Source organism: Cucurbita pepo, chromosome LG03 (genome assembly GCF_002806865.2).
Source record: "Cucurbita pepo subsp. pepo cultivar mu-cu-16 chromosome LG03, ASM280686v2, whole genome shotgun sequence".
NCBI lineage: Eukaryota > Viridiplantae > Streptophyta > Magnoliopsida > Cucurbitales > Cucurbitaceae > Cucurbita > Cucurbita pepo.
Window position 1 is genome coordinate 4,687,954 of NC_036640.1, and position 17,650 is coordinate 4,705,603.

The 17,650-nt window shown below is 36.9% G+C and overlaps 1 protein-coding gene and 1 pseudogene across 2 annotated transcripts; one reads left to right on the forward strand and one right to left on the reverse strand.

Annotated features, from left to right (window-relative positions):
* Window positions 1–1,044: 1,044 nt before the first annotated feature.
* On the forward strand, window positions 1,045–11,487 carry LOC111791086 (autophagy protein 5). 2 transcript variants are annotated; one of them, XM_023672287.1, is made up of 8 exons: window positions 1,045–1,301; window positions 1,615–1,739; window positions 4,732–4,798; window positions 6,101–6,190; window positions 7,922–8,009; window positions 8,753–8,899; window positions 10,406–10,534; window positions 10,954–11,487. In XM_023672287.1, exons 1-8 carry the CDS (start codon window positions 1,203–1,205, stop codon window positions 11,286–11,288), a joined length of 1,080 nt encoding a protein of 359 aa, XP_023528055.1. In that variant the 5' UTR covers window positions 1,045–1,202; the 3' UTR covers window positions 11,289–11,487. The 2 variants fall into 2 exon arrangements, with proteins under 2 accessions (XP_023528055.1, XP_023528056.1); XM_023672288.1 differs by having other exon boundaries at window positions 1,046–1,301; window positions 8,756–8,899.
* A 132-nt stretch (window positions 11,488–11,619) lies between these two features.
* LOC111791084 lies at window positions 11,620–17,515 on the reverse strand (annotated as a pseudogene).
* Between the last annotated feature and the right edge of the window lie 135 nt (window positions 17,516–17,650).

A 17,650-nucleotide genomic window follows, 5' to 3' on the forward strand; every position in this document is an offset into this window, starting at 1 on the left:
TTGGGAGTGAGTCTCACATTGGTTAATTTAGTGGAAGATCGTGGGTTTGTAAGTGAGAAATACTATTTTCATTGATAGAAGTCCTTCTAGAAAAGTCCAAACAAAACTATAAGAGCTTATATCATACTATTGTGGAGAGTCGTGATTGTTAACATGGTATTAGAGCCATGTTCTAAACTTAGCCTCAATAACATACCACTGACCACTGTGGAGAGTCGTGATCAAAGTAAACATGGTATCAGAGCCATGCTCTAAACTTAGCCTCAAACATCGAACAAAAAACCGTAGGGCTCAAAGCTAAATAATCTAAGCCCATTATAAAAATTTGAGTTAAGCCCAAATAAGCTTAGATTTTTTAATTCCACATTTACTATTCAAAGCTTTTATTCTTTTTATTTATTTATTTATTTTGTTAAATTATAAATTTATTCTCTAAATTTTAAAATTGGTATCTATTTTATCCACAAATTTTTAAAATTATAAATTTAATATTTTTTTTATTTTAAATTATTTTAAATAGACAGATTTATCCCATATAAAATTGAAAACTTAAACTTCTGCTACATATAAAATTCAAATTATATACTAATTATTTTCAATTTAGTATACCCTATTAAAAAGGACCCAAATGATTACAATTAGAATATTTAATAAGATAATTAAACAATTGATTTAAAAATAACCAGCCCAACCCAACTAAATATGTATTTATTTATCAACAAATATTGAACTAATATTTAAATTATATTAACAAAAAAAAACTAAAACAATTAAATTATATATATAATTGCATCAAAAACATTTTTAAATTTTTTTTAACCAAATTAATTCATAAATTCACAGTTTGTTTTAACACAAAATTTGTGACAAAAAAAAAAAAAAAAAGTTTTTGAAGAGAATACACAAATTAAATTGGTATTAAAAAAACACAAAATTAAAGGTTATTTCTTTATTTTTTATTTTAAATATTTTAAATATTTTAAATTTGAGAAATGAAATCTTGTAAACGAATCATGAAGGAGGTAGGCATTTCAGGAAAGCAACGAAAAAAAAAAAAAAATCGAAGCAAATGACCAAAAAGCTGTATTGACGAGCAGAACAGAGTGAGAAGAAGAAGAAGAAGAAGAAGAAGAAGAAGAAGAAGAAGAAGAAGCAGAAGGGAGGAAGGGAAAGAGAGAGAGAGAGAGACAGAGAGAGGGGGCATGGAAGCACTGAGGTACATCTGGGAAGGTGCAATTCCATTACAGATTCATCTCCATGAGTCTGAAGTCACCACCATCCCTCCTCCACCGCCTGCAATGGTATTTCTCTGTTTCCTCCCTTCGCTGCTGCACTTTCCCTTTTCTAACTATCAAATTTCCGGCTCTCAATTTGATCAACAGATGAATATCATGGCCTCATTCTGTTTATTTATCTCTTTTCCTCTGGGAAATTTGACTTTTTTTCTTTACAAGGGTTGTTTGTATTTCCTGCTTCTTTGTGTTTTTCAATCTGAAGTTTTGAATAAGGGATGATTTTTTTTATGTGTCTACTGTACCCCCAAGTACATCGATCTTTGATTGAACTGAATCGAATTGCTTTCCATGTGGAATTTTGTATTTTGATCTACTCTAGGTCTTGGCTCCTCGGATTGGCTACTTGCCTCTGTTGGCTTCTCAGATTAAACCTTACTTCAGTAGTACGCTTCCTCCTGGAGTGGACACCATTTGGTTTGAGTACAAGGGTTTGCCCCTCAAATGGTACGCTCTTCTTTTCTCTTTTAAATTTCATCTTTGTTAATGGTTTCTTCGAATTTTGTAGATCAGTTTGAATTTTCTTTAATAATATACTACTATTCTCTGTTTTTGTTACTACGACACCGCTCTTCTCCGTCATTCTGTGTCTCTTGGGGTTGTACTTCTGGCTGTCTTGTATAACTGTTCTTGCTACTTTTTCGCTTTTGATAGAACTCTTTCTTTCTCTTATTGCGTATGTCTCACAAGGTACACGTAGAGGAAAGCTGAAAATTGAAACGTGTTAAATTAATAATATGTACTATGTTTTAGTAGGAAGGACTTCCGTTAATATTGAAAACTATAGAAAGAAGAAATAGGATAAGATATTCATCTCAACCTAGTGATTTAGAATGGAAGAAGATGATAGACATTCATGATAAAAGAAAATGGTTGAAGGGAAACAATTTCGTAGGTAAAGCAAAAGAAATGAGAGGGAAAGAGAGCCTTCACCAAGACTAAGGTGTGTTATATCTGTTAAAGCATGATTACTAAAAGTTTTGTTAAGTCTACACCATCAAGTCGCTGTCTAAAGGACGTGATCCCCAAGAAAGGGGGAAGTTTTCCCCAAACACCAAGACTAAGGTGTGTTACATCCATTAGAAACTTGTGATGAAACTGATCCATAGAAAGTTAACCTATTCCTTGGAGGGATGGTTTTGTAGGAGGGAGTGAGGCTTAACATGACTATAACTCAACTGGTTAAGGTATATGCTCTTGACCAAGAGGTTAGATGTTTAAATCTCTCCATCCTGCGTTTTGTTGAACTAAAAAGGAGGGAGTGAGATTGGAACTAATGTCTTTATCACATGGATGGGCATAGCAAAAGTAGGTTGTAATAGGATTCCGCATGGTGGTGACGAATTGGCAATGAACAAAAATGTGGTATTGCTGTTTTGAGGTCCTTTTGCAAAGACCAAACCAATTAGGGGAGAGAGCTGGATGCAGATTCCTCCTCTGAATTTTGTCATGGTGTTGCTGTTGTTTAGACTTTAGAGCAATTTCCTTTACAAGACCATTAATCTGGGGAACTGGAGGAGGATCAACCTTAAATATGTCACGAAGGAGAGAGTCCATATGCAAAGTCCTTGCCATTAGAATTTCTTGTGAGCAAATTCCAAATCAAAAGTTCATTGACTAAATTTGGGCAACTATCGTATTTGAATCAACACAAGGGGAATAAAGTTGTGGGTAGAGGAAGCAAGGGAGGTATTACCTCTCCAAGGGTCTTGATACAACAACACTAAAAGCTTTGGTGTAGGAAACATCCCAACCATGAACCTCAACATTTTCGTATCAATACAAAAAAAAATACCTACGAAAATGTTAGAAACATATTACTTTATGGTTTATGTTAAAAAGATTAGAGAATTCATACTTATCTCAGGTTTCAAACACTTCACAAGTTTGGTAACCGAACTTGAATGTTTGAAGATATGCAATCTTAACACTAGGCTTGCAAAGGGAACTGACACTCTGTTGTGTCAAGAAAAGTAATCAAATATCGTTCATCATCAATGTCTAAGAAGAACATGACATTCCTTGGGTTTATATAACCAAGGGTGAGAAATATGGAGAATCTAAAGACTCTAGAGCTTGAAAATCCTAAACAATAAAGGGATAATTAAAAAACTATTCTAAAAATGGGAATTGTAAGATAATTGACAATTGATCCATCTAACATTCATTCCTAAGAATCATACATCGAGTTAAAATTGCAAAAATTGAAAGAGGCAAGGTTGGCAACAAGACAATATACGTGGGCGTAAGAGTGGTGCACGACAAGCAGCTGGTGAGCGTGCATCTAGGTCATCGTTGATCAACATGGGTGTCGGGCAACATGCCTAGGGCATTAAGGCAGCATGCAAAGACACAAGTTGTTGCAAGGCAGGGTCTAGACAAAGGGCGTATGGCCGTAAGTGCATGCTGGCTTGTGCTGATAGGCCTACGTGGGCATGGGCTTCCTTTATGGTTGCACAATGATGGGTTGTGTGAGGAAAACACTGATGGGCTGTGGAGACCAGGGGTGCATGGTGGGAGCACTGGGCCATGCAAATAGATTGTTTGACACCAATGGTGTGGGCATGTGGATGAACTTATGGTTGAGTAGTGTAGGGCATCAGGTTTGCTCCTCAGAGGTTTTTTGTGGGCTTTCTTTTGCGATGGCATATTGAGCTTAATAGGTGGTTTCCAACTTTTGAGCCAGCTACTTGCAATCTGGGATCTTCTTGATGTGGTCAAGGAACTAAGACCATCAAAAGAATGGGAAACTCAGTAAGAGATTAGCTTTTTGGTTTTTCCAATATCCTTCCAAAGGACTTTGGAGTGCTTGGTGTCATTCGGTGACTAGTTGCTAGGAGAAGGCCCAAATTTAGCTTTTAATGTTTTTTTTTTTTAAATGAGCATTTTTTTCGTGAGTATAATGGTATGCCAATAGACTGACACTTTTGAATTGACATAAAAAAAAAGGCGAAAAGTGTCACAACTTCTACAAGGAACACTCCAATTAGAGGCGCTAAAGTAAATAAGTTCCCAAGATTTCAGAAAGTATCTTTGAATCTTGCCTCTCCTGAAAATTTATTTATTTATCTCAAGTCAAATCTGTCAAATGGCTGCTTTAATTATTATGTTTATTGTTTTTTTGTGGAGACATAGAAGTTATAAGATGATTTTATAGATATTTGTTTCAAATGGTCTATAACTGCACAGGGCTGTAACTGGAAGAACAAGAGTGTTTAAGCTGGTAATAGAAAATAATAAATTGAGATTGCGCAAGTGGATTCTTGGCTAATGTCTTTGACTTAATTGTCAGTTTAGTTTGACAACAATATTTCCATAGTCATTCAGTATGTCAGGATTTCACCTTTTAGAAGATTATAGTTTTACTAATTTATTCAGAATTAACAGTCCTGGCAAAAGATTGTGTTGCTCATGATAGAATCTGGTGCATTCTTCTCAGGCATATACCGACTGGTGTACTGTTTGACCTTCTATGTGCAGAACCAGAAAGACCGTGGAATCTAACGGTTCAAGTTCTTTCTCTTTATCTTTATAGTTCAAGCTGCTATATTTTTATTGTATCTGACACCCATTTTCCTTTAAATTTAGGAAAAAATTCATTTATACTCCTAAACTTACTTTGGGTTATATCAATTAAAAAACTACAAACTAATAATTGTATCAATGTAAATCCTAAACTTTCAAAAGTAAATCAATTCAGACCCTCCATTAGTGGTTTTTAACTTTTTCACTTTATTCTATTTAAAATGAATTCAAAATCACCTAAATAAAAAGATTATTCTCTCAAAATCCTACCAAAAGTAATAAGAAAAATTTATCCCATAGTTCTTTTTTAAATAGGTATAAAAATTGAGGAAAAAGAAAATATGATAAACTACTCATATTAATGAAAACCACTACCATTCATTTGATTTTAGCGTTCTTTCTAATATTTTGTTAATCACTGCATTTAAAGAAATCTTATGTACATGTGAGAGTTATGTATTAATAGTTCGAAATTTGAATCCTAATGGAGGGTCTAAATTGATCTACTTACGAAGTTTAGAGTTTTAATTGATATGATATTAATTTGAGATTTTAATTGATACAACCACCAAAGTTTAAAAGTACAATTTTATTTTTCCAAAATTTTATCAAATGGAAAAGTTCCGACCTCGCGTTGGTTGCACATGAGAATTAATATATATCTGGGTCTTGATGTGACTGCACTTGCATTCCCAGTGTGAGAACCTTAGGTGCGTTAATGTTGAATTTAGCATTGGTGGTACATCACTGCTGGTCGAACTTTTTGTAGGAACGGAATTTCAGCTACTTCAAAGTTTCTGTTTAAATTTCTTTTTTCAGATTATAACTCAATTCAAAGTTAAACATTTCAATAAAGTTTCATGGAATCCAGCATAAGTTTTAGTTCCCGTCCTTAGGAGTATGAATGTTTGCGAAGCGAAAAGTCGAAGGTGATTTTTTGGTCAGCATCCAAAATAAGTACGTCAGTATATCCACACTGTAATTTTTTTCAATGTTTTTATCCTTCGGAAAAAGGGTTAATTAGCAATTCCCATGGTTAATGCACTTATGCTTTGGTTTCCAAATCCCATGGTTCCTACTTCTAGAGTATCACGTTCCCATTCTCTGATACCAAATGCTCTGTTTTTACCTAGGAGTGTAAATGCAATATCCATTCTGTAAAACGAATTTGGTTATTGGGTTATGTTAGCTAAAGCTAGAACAGTTTGAAATTAGGTATTGCCTTTACTTTCTCATATTTTGTGTCAATTGTGAAGTGATAGACATCTCTCTCTTTTTAACAGGTACATTTTAGAGGCTATCCAAGACAACTGTTAATTCCTTGTGAAGGTGAAGATAGTATAAAGTGGAGCTTTATTAACTCATTAAAAGAGGTTGGTAATACTTTCTTTAAATCTTGTCAAAATCGTTACAATCTCTTCAAGAAGAATACTACACACAACTTTGTTTTAAGGCACCAAAAGGATGTAGAAAATAAACTTTCAATTTTATGTCTAATGGATTCCTAAACTTTCAAAACGTTAAATAGGGCCTTAGACTTTCCACCCTGTAAATAATCTTTGAGTTCTTTTTTCTTTCTAACTTACTTCTGATTGACCCAGGAACCTTTTTTTCTTTTTCTCAAGTACAATATAGGGAAAGAGTGGGTCTCAAACCACATTGGGGAGGGGGAAAGCACCAATCAGTGTCAATGAGCTTCCTATGGGATTATAGCACACCTCTCTATCCCTTTCATCATTAGCCAACTTAGGACTTTGGATTATAGCACACCTCTCTATCCCTTTCATCAATAGCCAACTTAGGACATCTGCCACACTAATAAAGAGGAAGGGCAAAGGTGTTGAGTGTTGACTCTGTCTAATTTCCCGGTGGCAAAAATGTCCTCTTGGTCGGCCATTGTCCACATTAGAGAAATTAGTTGACTGAAGGCAATTCCGTTAACACATTTTCCATTTAAAGCCAAAACCCTTTTGGACACATTTTCATACAAAAACACCAAATCATGTGATTATAAGCCTTCTCTCAAAGTACTATACCTTGATGATTATGCGTTCCTTAATCAGATATTCTTTAAAACCCTTTTGGACACATTCTCATACAAAAACACCAAATCATGTGATTATAAGCCTTCTCTCAAAGTACTATACCTTGATGATTATGCGTTCCTTAATCAGATATTCTTTTGGTGCCTGATTTGCTATCAGAACCCAATACAATATTTGTTTTCCACTCACAAGTATCTCTCGTGAAGAGGAGATGGCACTAGCAAGCACCTTTTTACTAATGACCAGTATAGAATTCTTAATTTTTGCGCCTCCAAACGTTTTTGGAATAAGACAAAAAAAATTTATTCATGGTTTCATCTGCCACACCTCTCATTGAAATTTGATTTAAATATGTTGTCGTAATAATGAGAGAAGAACAAAAAAAGAGAAAAATGGAAGTCAACCGTCAATAAGGAAAAATAAAAAGATTACAATTTTCACTCGAAACGCTTTATCCTTTTTATTTATCGTTTTCCTTAATGACTATTTTTTTTATTTTTTTATTGATGCTTGTTATTTTTATTGTTTTTCCCCATAAGAGACACATGGCGTATCATATTAAAAAAAGGAAAGATGTACAAAAACAACAGAGGATAAAGCATCTCCTCCTGAAACCTCAAAAGGAGGACCTAAGAAGGAGCCCAATTCACCAAATTACAATTTCTTCTTTATATTTCTAATTTTTCCTAATTACTATTTTTAATGTTGTTGTTATATTTGATGAGAGACACTTACTGTATCATATCAAAAAATGGGAAGATACAAAAAGAAAGAAGAGATGAGTCATCTCCTCCAAAATCTTGAAACAGCGAGTCTATGAAAGGACCCCAATTAAGTCAATAAAACTAGCAGGAACGACTGTCTGGCAAACAAACTCCCAAAGACCATAAAAACATCTGCTAGTCACTTCGAAGATTTTATTATTATTAATTTGTTATCATTGTTATTAATATGATTGATGTCTTGTTGTGTAATTTTAAGTTGACACTCTTGGTAATTTATGATAGTTGGTGAGAGTGATTTTCTACAAGTTGATTAAGGGATGTTCATTATAACCAGGCCGATTACATTGTCAATGGGAACACCAAGAATGTCATGAGCATGTCTCAACCTGATCTGGTGGAGTTATGGCGTTCTGTATTGAATGGTATACTAGCAAGCCATAAGAACCTTTGTTTTAGAAATTAAATCAGTAGTTTCTCAAGTGAAATGCTGATTCCTTGATGGCATTTTACTTTACTTTCCATAATTTTGCACTTCAATCTAAGTTAATATTGCAATATTATTTTGTGATTTTGAACTTCAATCATTTTGGTGATATAGTTACTTTTGCAGCCTCCAATTAGAGCTCTGTTTTCTAATGGAACTGTGTAATATACAGCCTAGGAGCCAGGGATAGAGAAAAGCCCTACTTGAAACTATAAAAGGGGAGCCTTTTAATTGTTGATAATCATAAAAATGTGTAGTTACATAATAGTTTTTTGTGGTTAGAGCACTACCAAGAAGTAGTGTGTTGTACGTTTCCTTCCTAATCAGCCAAAACGACAGCACCATTTTGATGAACTTTTGTAATAATTCCTCTTTTATTTATTTACTCCAATAGTAATATTCTTGGCAAGCTCAATTGGTTAGAAGGGCTCTCCCTCTTTATATGTCTCTTCATCGATTTGTATAAAAAGCTTTCATATTTCTATTGTAAAGGCAGGAACATAAATTATGTGGAAATTTGGAGAAACACTCTCTATATTTAATAAAAAATACAAAAAAGATAAGGTAGTATAAATCTATATAACTAATACGACTAAGATTTATGAAAAATACAAAGGAAATCCAATGGACTTTATAATGTGTTTTTTCTCTAATTTGTTCGGCTTGATCATTGGCTACTAGCAGGTGACTTGGAAGCCTACCTACGTATATCATCTAAACTTAAGCTTGGAGGAACTGACCACGAGCAAGTGTTGAATTCTATATCAACTTCATCATTGCCTGGTCAAAGTACTAGTGAGATGGATATAGCAGGAAAAGTATTGACAGGTATGACAACCACTTGTAGGCATTTCAGTTTGAAGTACAATTTATCAAGCAAAAGTTCGATGATAAAGATTGTTTATACTGAATTTTTCCACCAAAAATGTTTTGGGTCGGCAGAGTGTAGAATCAACTCTTGGAATAGAGGTCATGAAAGAGGGTTCTACTCTTCTGGTTCTTTCTCCCTCCCTCCCATCTTTGTGAACTTTCTATTCGTTACCTTTCTGCTTCATGCCTGGGGTCTCTTCTAGTTCCTTCCCCTCCCTCCCAATTTTCTGTCTTCTTACTGTATATTTTATGAACTTTCTATTCATTACTTTACTTTCTGCTTCATGCCTTGTTGGGTTACATTGAGGTATAGCAAGATTTTTGTGTACTTGTAGTAATGCCATTCTGTATGTGGGTACTACCTAGGATTAGGTCTCCAAATCATGCGGTTGGATGTACCTTTTGGGGAATGGAGATAAATGTGGAGGGATTTTGAGAGGTTTTGTCTGCATTTACCTTGTAGTTTCTGTTTGGAGATATGAAAGCTGGAAATTAGAGAAAGTTCGGGAGTAAAGAAGAGGAATTTTATAGGTTTGGGACTATATTGCCTTTTGGTTTCTTTGTGCTTCTGCTAAAAGATTCTTTGTCCTCTGTATCTAATTTGCATATTGGAGATTTATTCTGTAGACCCTTTACAACTTCTTTCCAATGGCAGTGATCCTTGGGTAGCCACATTTATACCAAATGTAGACAATAATTACAAAACGTAACCATTGTAACCATTCGGTAGACAATAATTACAAGATGTAACCATTATTCCTAATCATTTGTCTCTTCATCTATCCTTTTAAAAGAATTCACCATCAAGTGAAGTTTTGGACGGCATATATTTTCTCTTGGAGAGGGAGAGTTGTTCCAATTGTTGTTTTGACTTCAAATGTGAGAGGTTTTGGTTCTTGCGCTAAAAGAACCATTGTCAACTAAACCAGACTTTGTGATTCCCATAGAAACGAAATCACGGATGCTGAATAGAAACTTTGTCAAATCTAGGGCATCTTTAGATGTGGATGTCTCCCCTGATTGTATTCTCGTTCTTTCGAAGGATGTCCTTGTTGAGATTATTGAGGTGCTTTAGGTAGGCTTCCTCTTTCCATCCTTGTTTCTATTTCCGATGGATTCTTTTGGCGGTTTATTGGGGTTTATGGGCCATCTTGTGGAAGGAGAAACCTCTTTAAATCAAACTAGTAGTGTTTTATCATTCTACTTTCTGGGTAGTCTCTATGAGAAGCAAAAGAATGTCTATTAATGCTTCTGTATGCCAAGGAAAGCAAGTATTGTGTTGCAAGATATTGGATTTTCATCGAACTTTACATGAGGGTACCGTGTGTGTGTGTGTGTGTTTTTTTTTTTAAGTTTGCACTTACATCTGTTACTCTCTTCCTTCAAGGCTAATATTCATTAACCCCGCTTTATGTTATGGTTTCACTTTTTAGGACAAGTTTCTTATTATTTAAGCATGTCCAGGTCGAATTCCAGTTCGATTGTATGTGAGGAATGTAGGTGAAGATTTTGATAATTTAGAAGATGCACCACCAGTTAATAATTGGGATGATGTCTCATACATTAACCGTCCAGTAGAGATTCATGAAGAATGTAAGGCAACGCTATCATTCTCTTTGTTTTTAGTTTTCTTATTCTTTTGGAAAAGCCTATTTTATGAGTACTGTGTTATTGAGTAGCCAGATTTATGTTGTCCTATCGATCAAAGAATGATAACAGAAAGATAGAAGCTAATTTATGAACAGGGAGGGGACTGATTTTTCACAATGAATCATAACTCTTGTCTTGTGCTTTTTTAAAACTTGAATATAGCTCAATTGATTTAAGGTGTATATCTTCCCCCAAAAAGGTCCACAAATAAATCCCCACCCTCGCATGTTGTTGAACTGAGAGGGAAAAAAAAAACACATTGAAGCGTCAACTTATATTGTGTCGTTACGTAGCAATTTCATTTAGTAGTCAAAGTCTTCAGCATATGCAGAGATTCTCGTCCTCATCTCTATACATTGCAGGTAAGTGCTTCACCTTACATGATGCTATTAGGAGTCTGTTATCCGAGCTTTTCCTCGAGAAGGCAACTACCAAGGAGGAATCAACAAATATTATAGGTCAAGAAGAACAAAGTGATTGTACAGAAGAGGTGGATTGTAAAAAAACAGAAGAGAGGGGACCAAATTTTTGTGATGAACATGTTCAATCTTATCATCCAAGCATCAAGCTTGTCAGGATCCAAGGGATTGAACCAAAATGCGAAATTCCTTTCTCCTGGGTGGTGAATAACTTAATGAACCCTGAATACTTTCTTCATATATGTGTTTTTGTAACAGTTCAACAAGTCAGATGCTAAGCTATAGGGGGCCAAAGAGGAAGCTAAGACCAAGTAGGTGTTTCCATTCCTTCATTTGTGGTGCTGAGGACTGGACTTCTTTTATTTATTTATTTATTTTTATTTATTATTGTCACTTTTGAGAACAATTATTATGTGAAAAGTTGTACAGAAAGTAATGTTATCAATGTCTATAAGTAGTCATCCATTTCATTTCTCACATCTGGCTAGTTTAGTCAATCTCTGATTTTCAATGTTCAATCTTCCCTTTTGATCCCACTATTATCATCTTATGGAAGTGTACTCATCCATCTATTCAATCCATAGAAAATATTTTAAAGGAAAAACTCAATTTTATGCAACAAAGTTTGATATCTTATATAGAAAAGAAGAACTATTGCCAAAACAGGGAATGAATTTGTACATGTTTTGTATATACTGTGTAGAAATATGATTTTAGAGGCAATTTTCAAGAGATGTAGTATTCGTTGTTGATGAATACGAACTCTGGAGGTGATTAGAAGAGGCCTGTGATACTATATCATGTATTCTTTTCCAGAACAGACAAGGCAGGGGTCAGGTAGTTGTTGGCTTTGTCTGGCAAGTGAGCTACCTGCAAACAAACACATAAAAGCATGAGACCTTGAAGACGACTAGCAAACTCACCACCACGACATTTTGTTTTACTTTTATATCCACAAGTGTTTGGGCCAGCTTGTCCTATACCCCGACTGTTCCCACCGAACAACCACCTGATCTTACTATATTTGGTTGTCTAGGTAACTACCCTAAGTAGGTGGCCACCATGGCTTAGCCCTTATTGACCATTGGACCAACCCAAGGTGGTTAGAAGGGCAACGTTCTTAATAGACCAATAAGTTGGGTACGAAGTAGTTTTCGACTTCCAACGAACTCTTCCAATTTGGTTTAAGTAAAACATATTTAAATGTTCGATTATGACATGATTAATAAGTTTTGATTATCTGTGACAACAGGGACTTTATACAAAAAACGAAGCATCAAGCATAAGAAATGAAACTTGTTAAAAGTTGGACACGGAAAAAGATTCTTGGTTTCTTACCAGCTCATAGAGTTCTCTTCCTTGCTCGGCAATATATTCATAGCAAACCTGGAAACAGTACGACTTTAACTTTGCTGGTCATGAGAAAGAACAGTAATGCTCATGAAAGAAAAGTTTCTACTCACGTCAAAGCTCTTGTTTCTTGCAGTAGAATCATGCAACGCTTTTACACAGATATCAGCAACATCAGCACAGCTTATGGCCTAAAATGTTGAAATGGTAAACCAGCAAAGGAGTAAGGACCGAGTTTGATCGTCTATGTTGAGGAAAAAAGACCATTTTTCTTACCTGAGTTATCCTGTTTCCCTGGTCGAATATGAGGGCACGTTGGCCGCCAGGTTCTTCCTGCAACAACAAATTTTTTGTTACATTTCTGAAGAACAAGGAACAAGAAACTTGGAAAACTGCTCACATTTCAATTGTTACTGTCACACATATATCGAATGCTGTGAAAACTATACCTTGAGGGGGCCTGGACGGATAATTGTGTAACCGAGGCCTGATCTTCTCAATGAATCTTCCCCAGCCTGAAGGCAAGAAGTTCTATACATTTATAAAGAACACTGAATAGTGAAATGGCCAAAAGGAACAATATGAGGAAAAGAAGGATACCCTTTTCGACTTGAGAACCTGCTCCCTTCTGGTTGGTTCTACACCAGATCCTGTACATGAAACCAAGATGAAGTCTGTCTCCTGCCCAGTCTTTAAACACACCGTTTATGGACGCTTTCGTAAGAAAATATGTAAATGTTTTCTAGCCAAATGAGATATATAACAGTCCAAGCCTACCGCTAGCAGATATTGTTTGCTTTGGCCCGTTACATATCACCATCAGCCTCACGGTTTTAAAACGCGTATGTTAGGGAGATGTTTCCACACCCTTATAAGGAATGTTTCGTTTTCCTCTCCAACCGATGTGGGATCTCACAACCCACCCCTCCTTGGGGGCCCAACGTTCTTGCTGGCACATCGCTCACTGCCTAGCTTTGATACCATTTGTAACAGCCCAAGCCCACCGCTAGCAGATATTGTCCGCTTTGACCCATTACATATCGTTATCAGCCTCATGGTTTTAAAACGCGTCTGTTAGGGAGATGTTTCCACACCTTTATAAGAAATGTTTCGTTCTCCCCTCCAACCGATGTGGGATCTCACAATCCACCCCTCTTGGGTCCTAGTGTCCTCACTGGCACACCGTTCGATGGCCAGCTCTGATATCATTTGTAACAGCCCAAGCCCACCGCTAGTAGATATTGTTCGCTTTGGCCCGTTACGTATCACCATCAGCCTCACGTTCTAAAACACGTCTGTTAGGGAGAAGTTTCCACACCCTTATAAGGAATGTTTCGTTCTCCTCTCCAATCGATGTGGGATCTCACAACCCACCCCTTCGAGGTTCCAACGTCCTCGCTGGCACACCGCTTGGTGCCTAGCTTTGATACCATTTGTAACAGCCCAAACGCACAGCTAGCAGATATTGTCTGCTTTAGCTCATTACGTATCGCCGTCAGCCTCATGGTTTTAAAATGCATCTGTTAGGGAGAGGTTTCCACACCCTTATAAGAAATGTTTCACCTCTCTAACCGATGTGGGATCTCACATCTACCAGAACCAAAATGTTATCAAACAATACCGTGGCTTTCAAAAAATCTGATTTTCTTTTTGCAATTTGGTTATGAACTCCAAACTTTTCTTAAAGAAGATGAAGAACAAAATAAATAAATGGTAAGAAAACATGTTTAATTCAAAAAAACGACAATGTGATCAAACATGCCATAACTTTATCATATACTAATGATCAAGGCATTTGCCAAACTGAAGTCAGAGCAGACTACAGCTGATATAACATTCCTCAAATGATGCCCATCAAAATGAAAAACGTAGAAGCACCTAAAATAACTCACAGGCAAGGCTTTTATATACTCCAATATTAGTTCAAAGCTTCTCAAGTCTTGCTGCTTTACGCCTGCTGCAGGCCCTTCAACAGCTCTCTGCAAAATTGAACGTAGAGTTATGGTCTTTATCATGCATCCTGTATAATAAAGTTGCTTTACTTGATCATCTCTTACAGAGTTGACGCACCAACCTGTCTCCTGGGCTCGAAACGAATGGTCAATGTATGCACAAGAAATGGATCAAGAGGAGGATCATCCGGTTTTACAGGGCGGAACGATGAGAAAGGTATTCTAACCTGTCAATCATTGATACAATCTTGTAAACTGTTTCGAACATGGCGATATTAACAAATTTGAATTTGTTCAAGATGTTTGCATCTGTATGATATTACAATACTTTTGTTAAGAGATTCTTACCCTACAAAATCCAGCTTTTGTGCTAAATCTTGAGAAATATAGTTTACTTTGAGTTGTATCAGCTGAAGGACCAGCTTCAAGAATTAACACATAAGATCTACCATTCCCACCTACTGAAAGAATGAGCCCCTCATATCTAGAGATCAAACATAGAAGAAACAGAGGTATTTACAATCAAACCTTTATTAAAATGAAGAACTCTTGACCAAAATTGATAATGATATTTAAGTAAATCAGGAACCTGTCAAGAGTGGATCCCAATGGTAAGGAAAGCTTTGTCGATAACTCAACATACCCTCCCCTTGTAAAAACGTATCCTACAATGAATGTCAAAAACATTATATGCTAATTCACATCTATATACATTATTGTATTATTAATTTGGTTCAACGCAGCCCCACTGGTCTTAAATTTATCACTAAGTGGAGAGAAATTTCATGAACCAGCCATATTGTATGATTTATTCAGTATAAATGAGTTTTACCTGAGAAGACAGCCTCTCCAGTTTCGGTATATTCAAATTTTGCATCCATGCCTCCATCATACTAAGCAGCAACAACATCCTGGAAGTAAGTTCCTTGGCGAACTTCCCAGCCATTCAGCGATTCTTCAGATTTGAACTTCGCAAGCAGAAGCTTACTTTTGCTGCTTTTTCCAGCTCGAAGTTGGGCTAGCTTATTATTATAGTCCTGCAATTTATATCAGGTATCAGCTTTTGCCAAGCACTTTCGTGGGTATTGGGTTTGCATGAATGATCTATTGTGAGCTCTTTTCTTTCCTATACCCGATTTCCTATACCCGATTTCAAACACTGTCAAGTCTCATTCATCTTCAGTCTTGAGTTGAGGATTGACTGACTGTTCTGGCTCATTCATCTCTTCTTTGACGGTTCCAGGAATAGATGCATGGGCAACTATGACATTTAAGAGAAATAAAGGAGCCAATATCTAATGCTTAAATTTCAGTGAAAATGCAACCAACAGTCCAGTCCAGTCCATTCCATTACTGTGAGATTCCACGTTGATTGGAGAGAGGAACGAGTGCCAGCGAGGACACTGGGCCCCGAAGGGGGTGGATTGTGAGATCCCACATCGATTGGTGAGGAGAACGAAACATTCTTTATAAGGGTGTGGAAACCTCTCGCTAGTAGACACGTTTTAAAATCTTGAGGGAAAGTCCAAATAGGACAATATCTACTAGCAAGTGGGCTTGGGCACAAATGGTATTAGAGCCAGACATCGAGTAATATGCTAGTGAGGAGGTTGAACCCCGAAGGAGGGTGGACACGAGGTGGTGTGCCAGCAAGGATGCTGGGCCCCGAAGGGGTGGATTGGAGGGACCCACATTGATTGGAGAAAGGAATGAGTGCCCGTGAGGATACTGGGCCCCGAAAGGGGTGGATTGTGAGATCCCACATCGGTTGGGGAGGAGAACGAAACCTTGAGGAAAAGTTTGAAAGCCAAACAAGACAATATCTGCCAGCGGTGGACTTGGACTATTACAAATAAAGTGCTCGGTGATTATGATTTATGAGTGCAGAAAGACAGACCTGAAATGCTTTGGTGATATTGTAAACTCCTTGATGATCAACCCTGAAGAGATCAGCAGTAATGGTGGAACGAGCAGTTGCACAATAGATGATTTTATTGCATCCTTCCACAGCAGCCTTAAGGGTATTAGCATCACCAACATCTCCAATCACTATTTCCACCGACCGTGGAAGCACATCCACGACATCATCATCTGCCTTCCTCACTAAAGCCTGCTTAGCTTAAGGATAAATCGATGGCTCAATGAACATAACATCTACAAACATGATTTCATCAGACAAGAACAAAAGAAGTAAAACCTTGACACTGTAGCCTCTGAGCATAAGCTTACGAACAACAATGCGGCCAATGCGGCTAGTGGCACCAACAACAAGCACAGTGGTATTTTGAGCCCCAGGGATAGCGAACTCACACATAGGCCCCTCCCTAATAAGCAGAGCATCAAGAGCTTCCTTATCATCCATCCGTGTGGTCCTCGAGATCTGTCCCAACCCAGAAAACTTCCTCCACATTTCATCGAACAGTTGGCGGGACTTCCGTCCCAACCCAACCGGATTCACATCGTCCAATGTAATCTTCGGCTGCGGCGGCGGCTGTTGAAACCCTTCACTAGAATCCACTTTCTCTTCATCAGCAGCTTTCTTTTCGCCCTTATTGTCAGTATTCGCAGCGGCCCTCGTAATCAACGATCGGGAAAACCTTCCATTACCACTCCGAAAGGAATTAGAGAAGAAGACCGTTCTGTATGGATCTGATGACCGTCTCAATCTCTGCTTCCATTTACACTGATGGGTTGTTGTACTGCTCAAATTCCCACAAGATATCGTCGCGGCCATTGCCTCCATAGGCATTGAACTCTGAACCAACGGTTACCTGAGGAATCGATCAGTTTGAAGTTTGGATTGCAAAATGAAAGCAACCCATTTGGTTTCTCGCCCATAGAAAAAGGAAGAAGCCCAGAAAATGCAAAAATGAAATAGGAGCTGAGAAGGGACTGTTCATGGCTCTGAATTTTCCTAACCACGCAAAGGAGATGAACATTTCGACGATCTTTCTCGCAGTCCTGCCACGTTGAGGCCCTCTTTTCCTCTGATTCACGGCGTTTTGTCCAGAAAATCTTACATTTGCCAATTCTTCGTACGATGTTTACCGAATTGGATGATGAACGGTTTTTTTTCTTGTTGGGTATCGTAAAAAATGTCACTTTATATTTTGATTTTGGATAAAGTTATCCATCTAAAACAAAAAATAGTATTTTCAGATTGGTTTGACTTTTAGGTCACGTTTTATTACTTAACTAAAAGATTAGTGTTTGAATCTCCCACCCTAAACTAAAACAACAATAATAAATGAAGGAGCTAAGTGTGATTAAATTTGAATTTTGACGTTTAGTCGATGAGATGAGATATTGATATGAATTTCACTAATACACAAAACGCC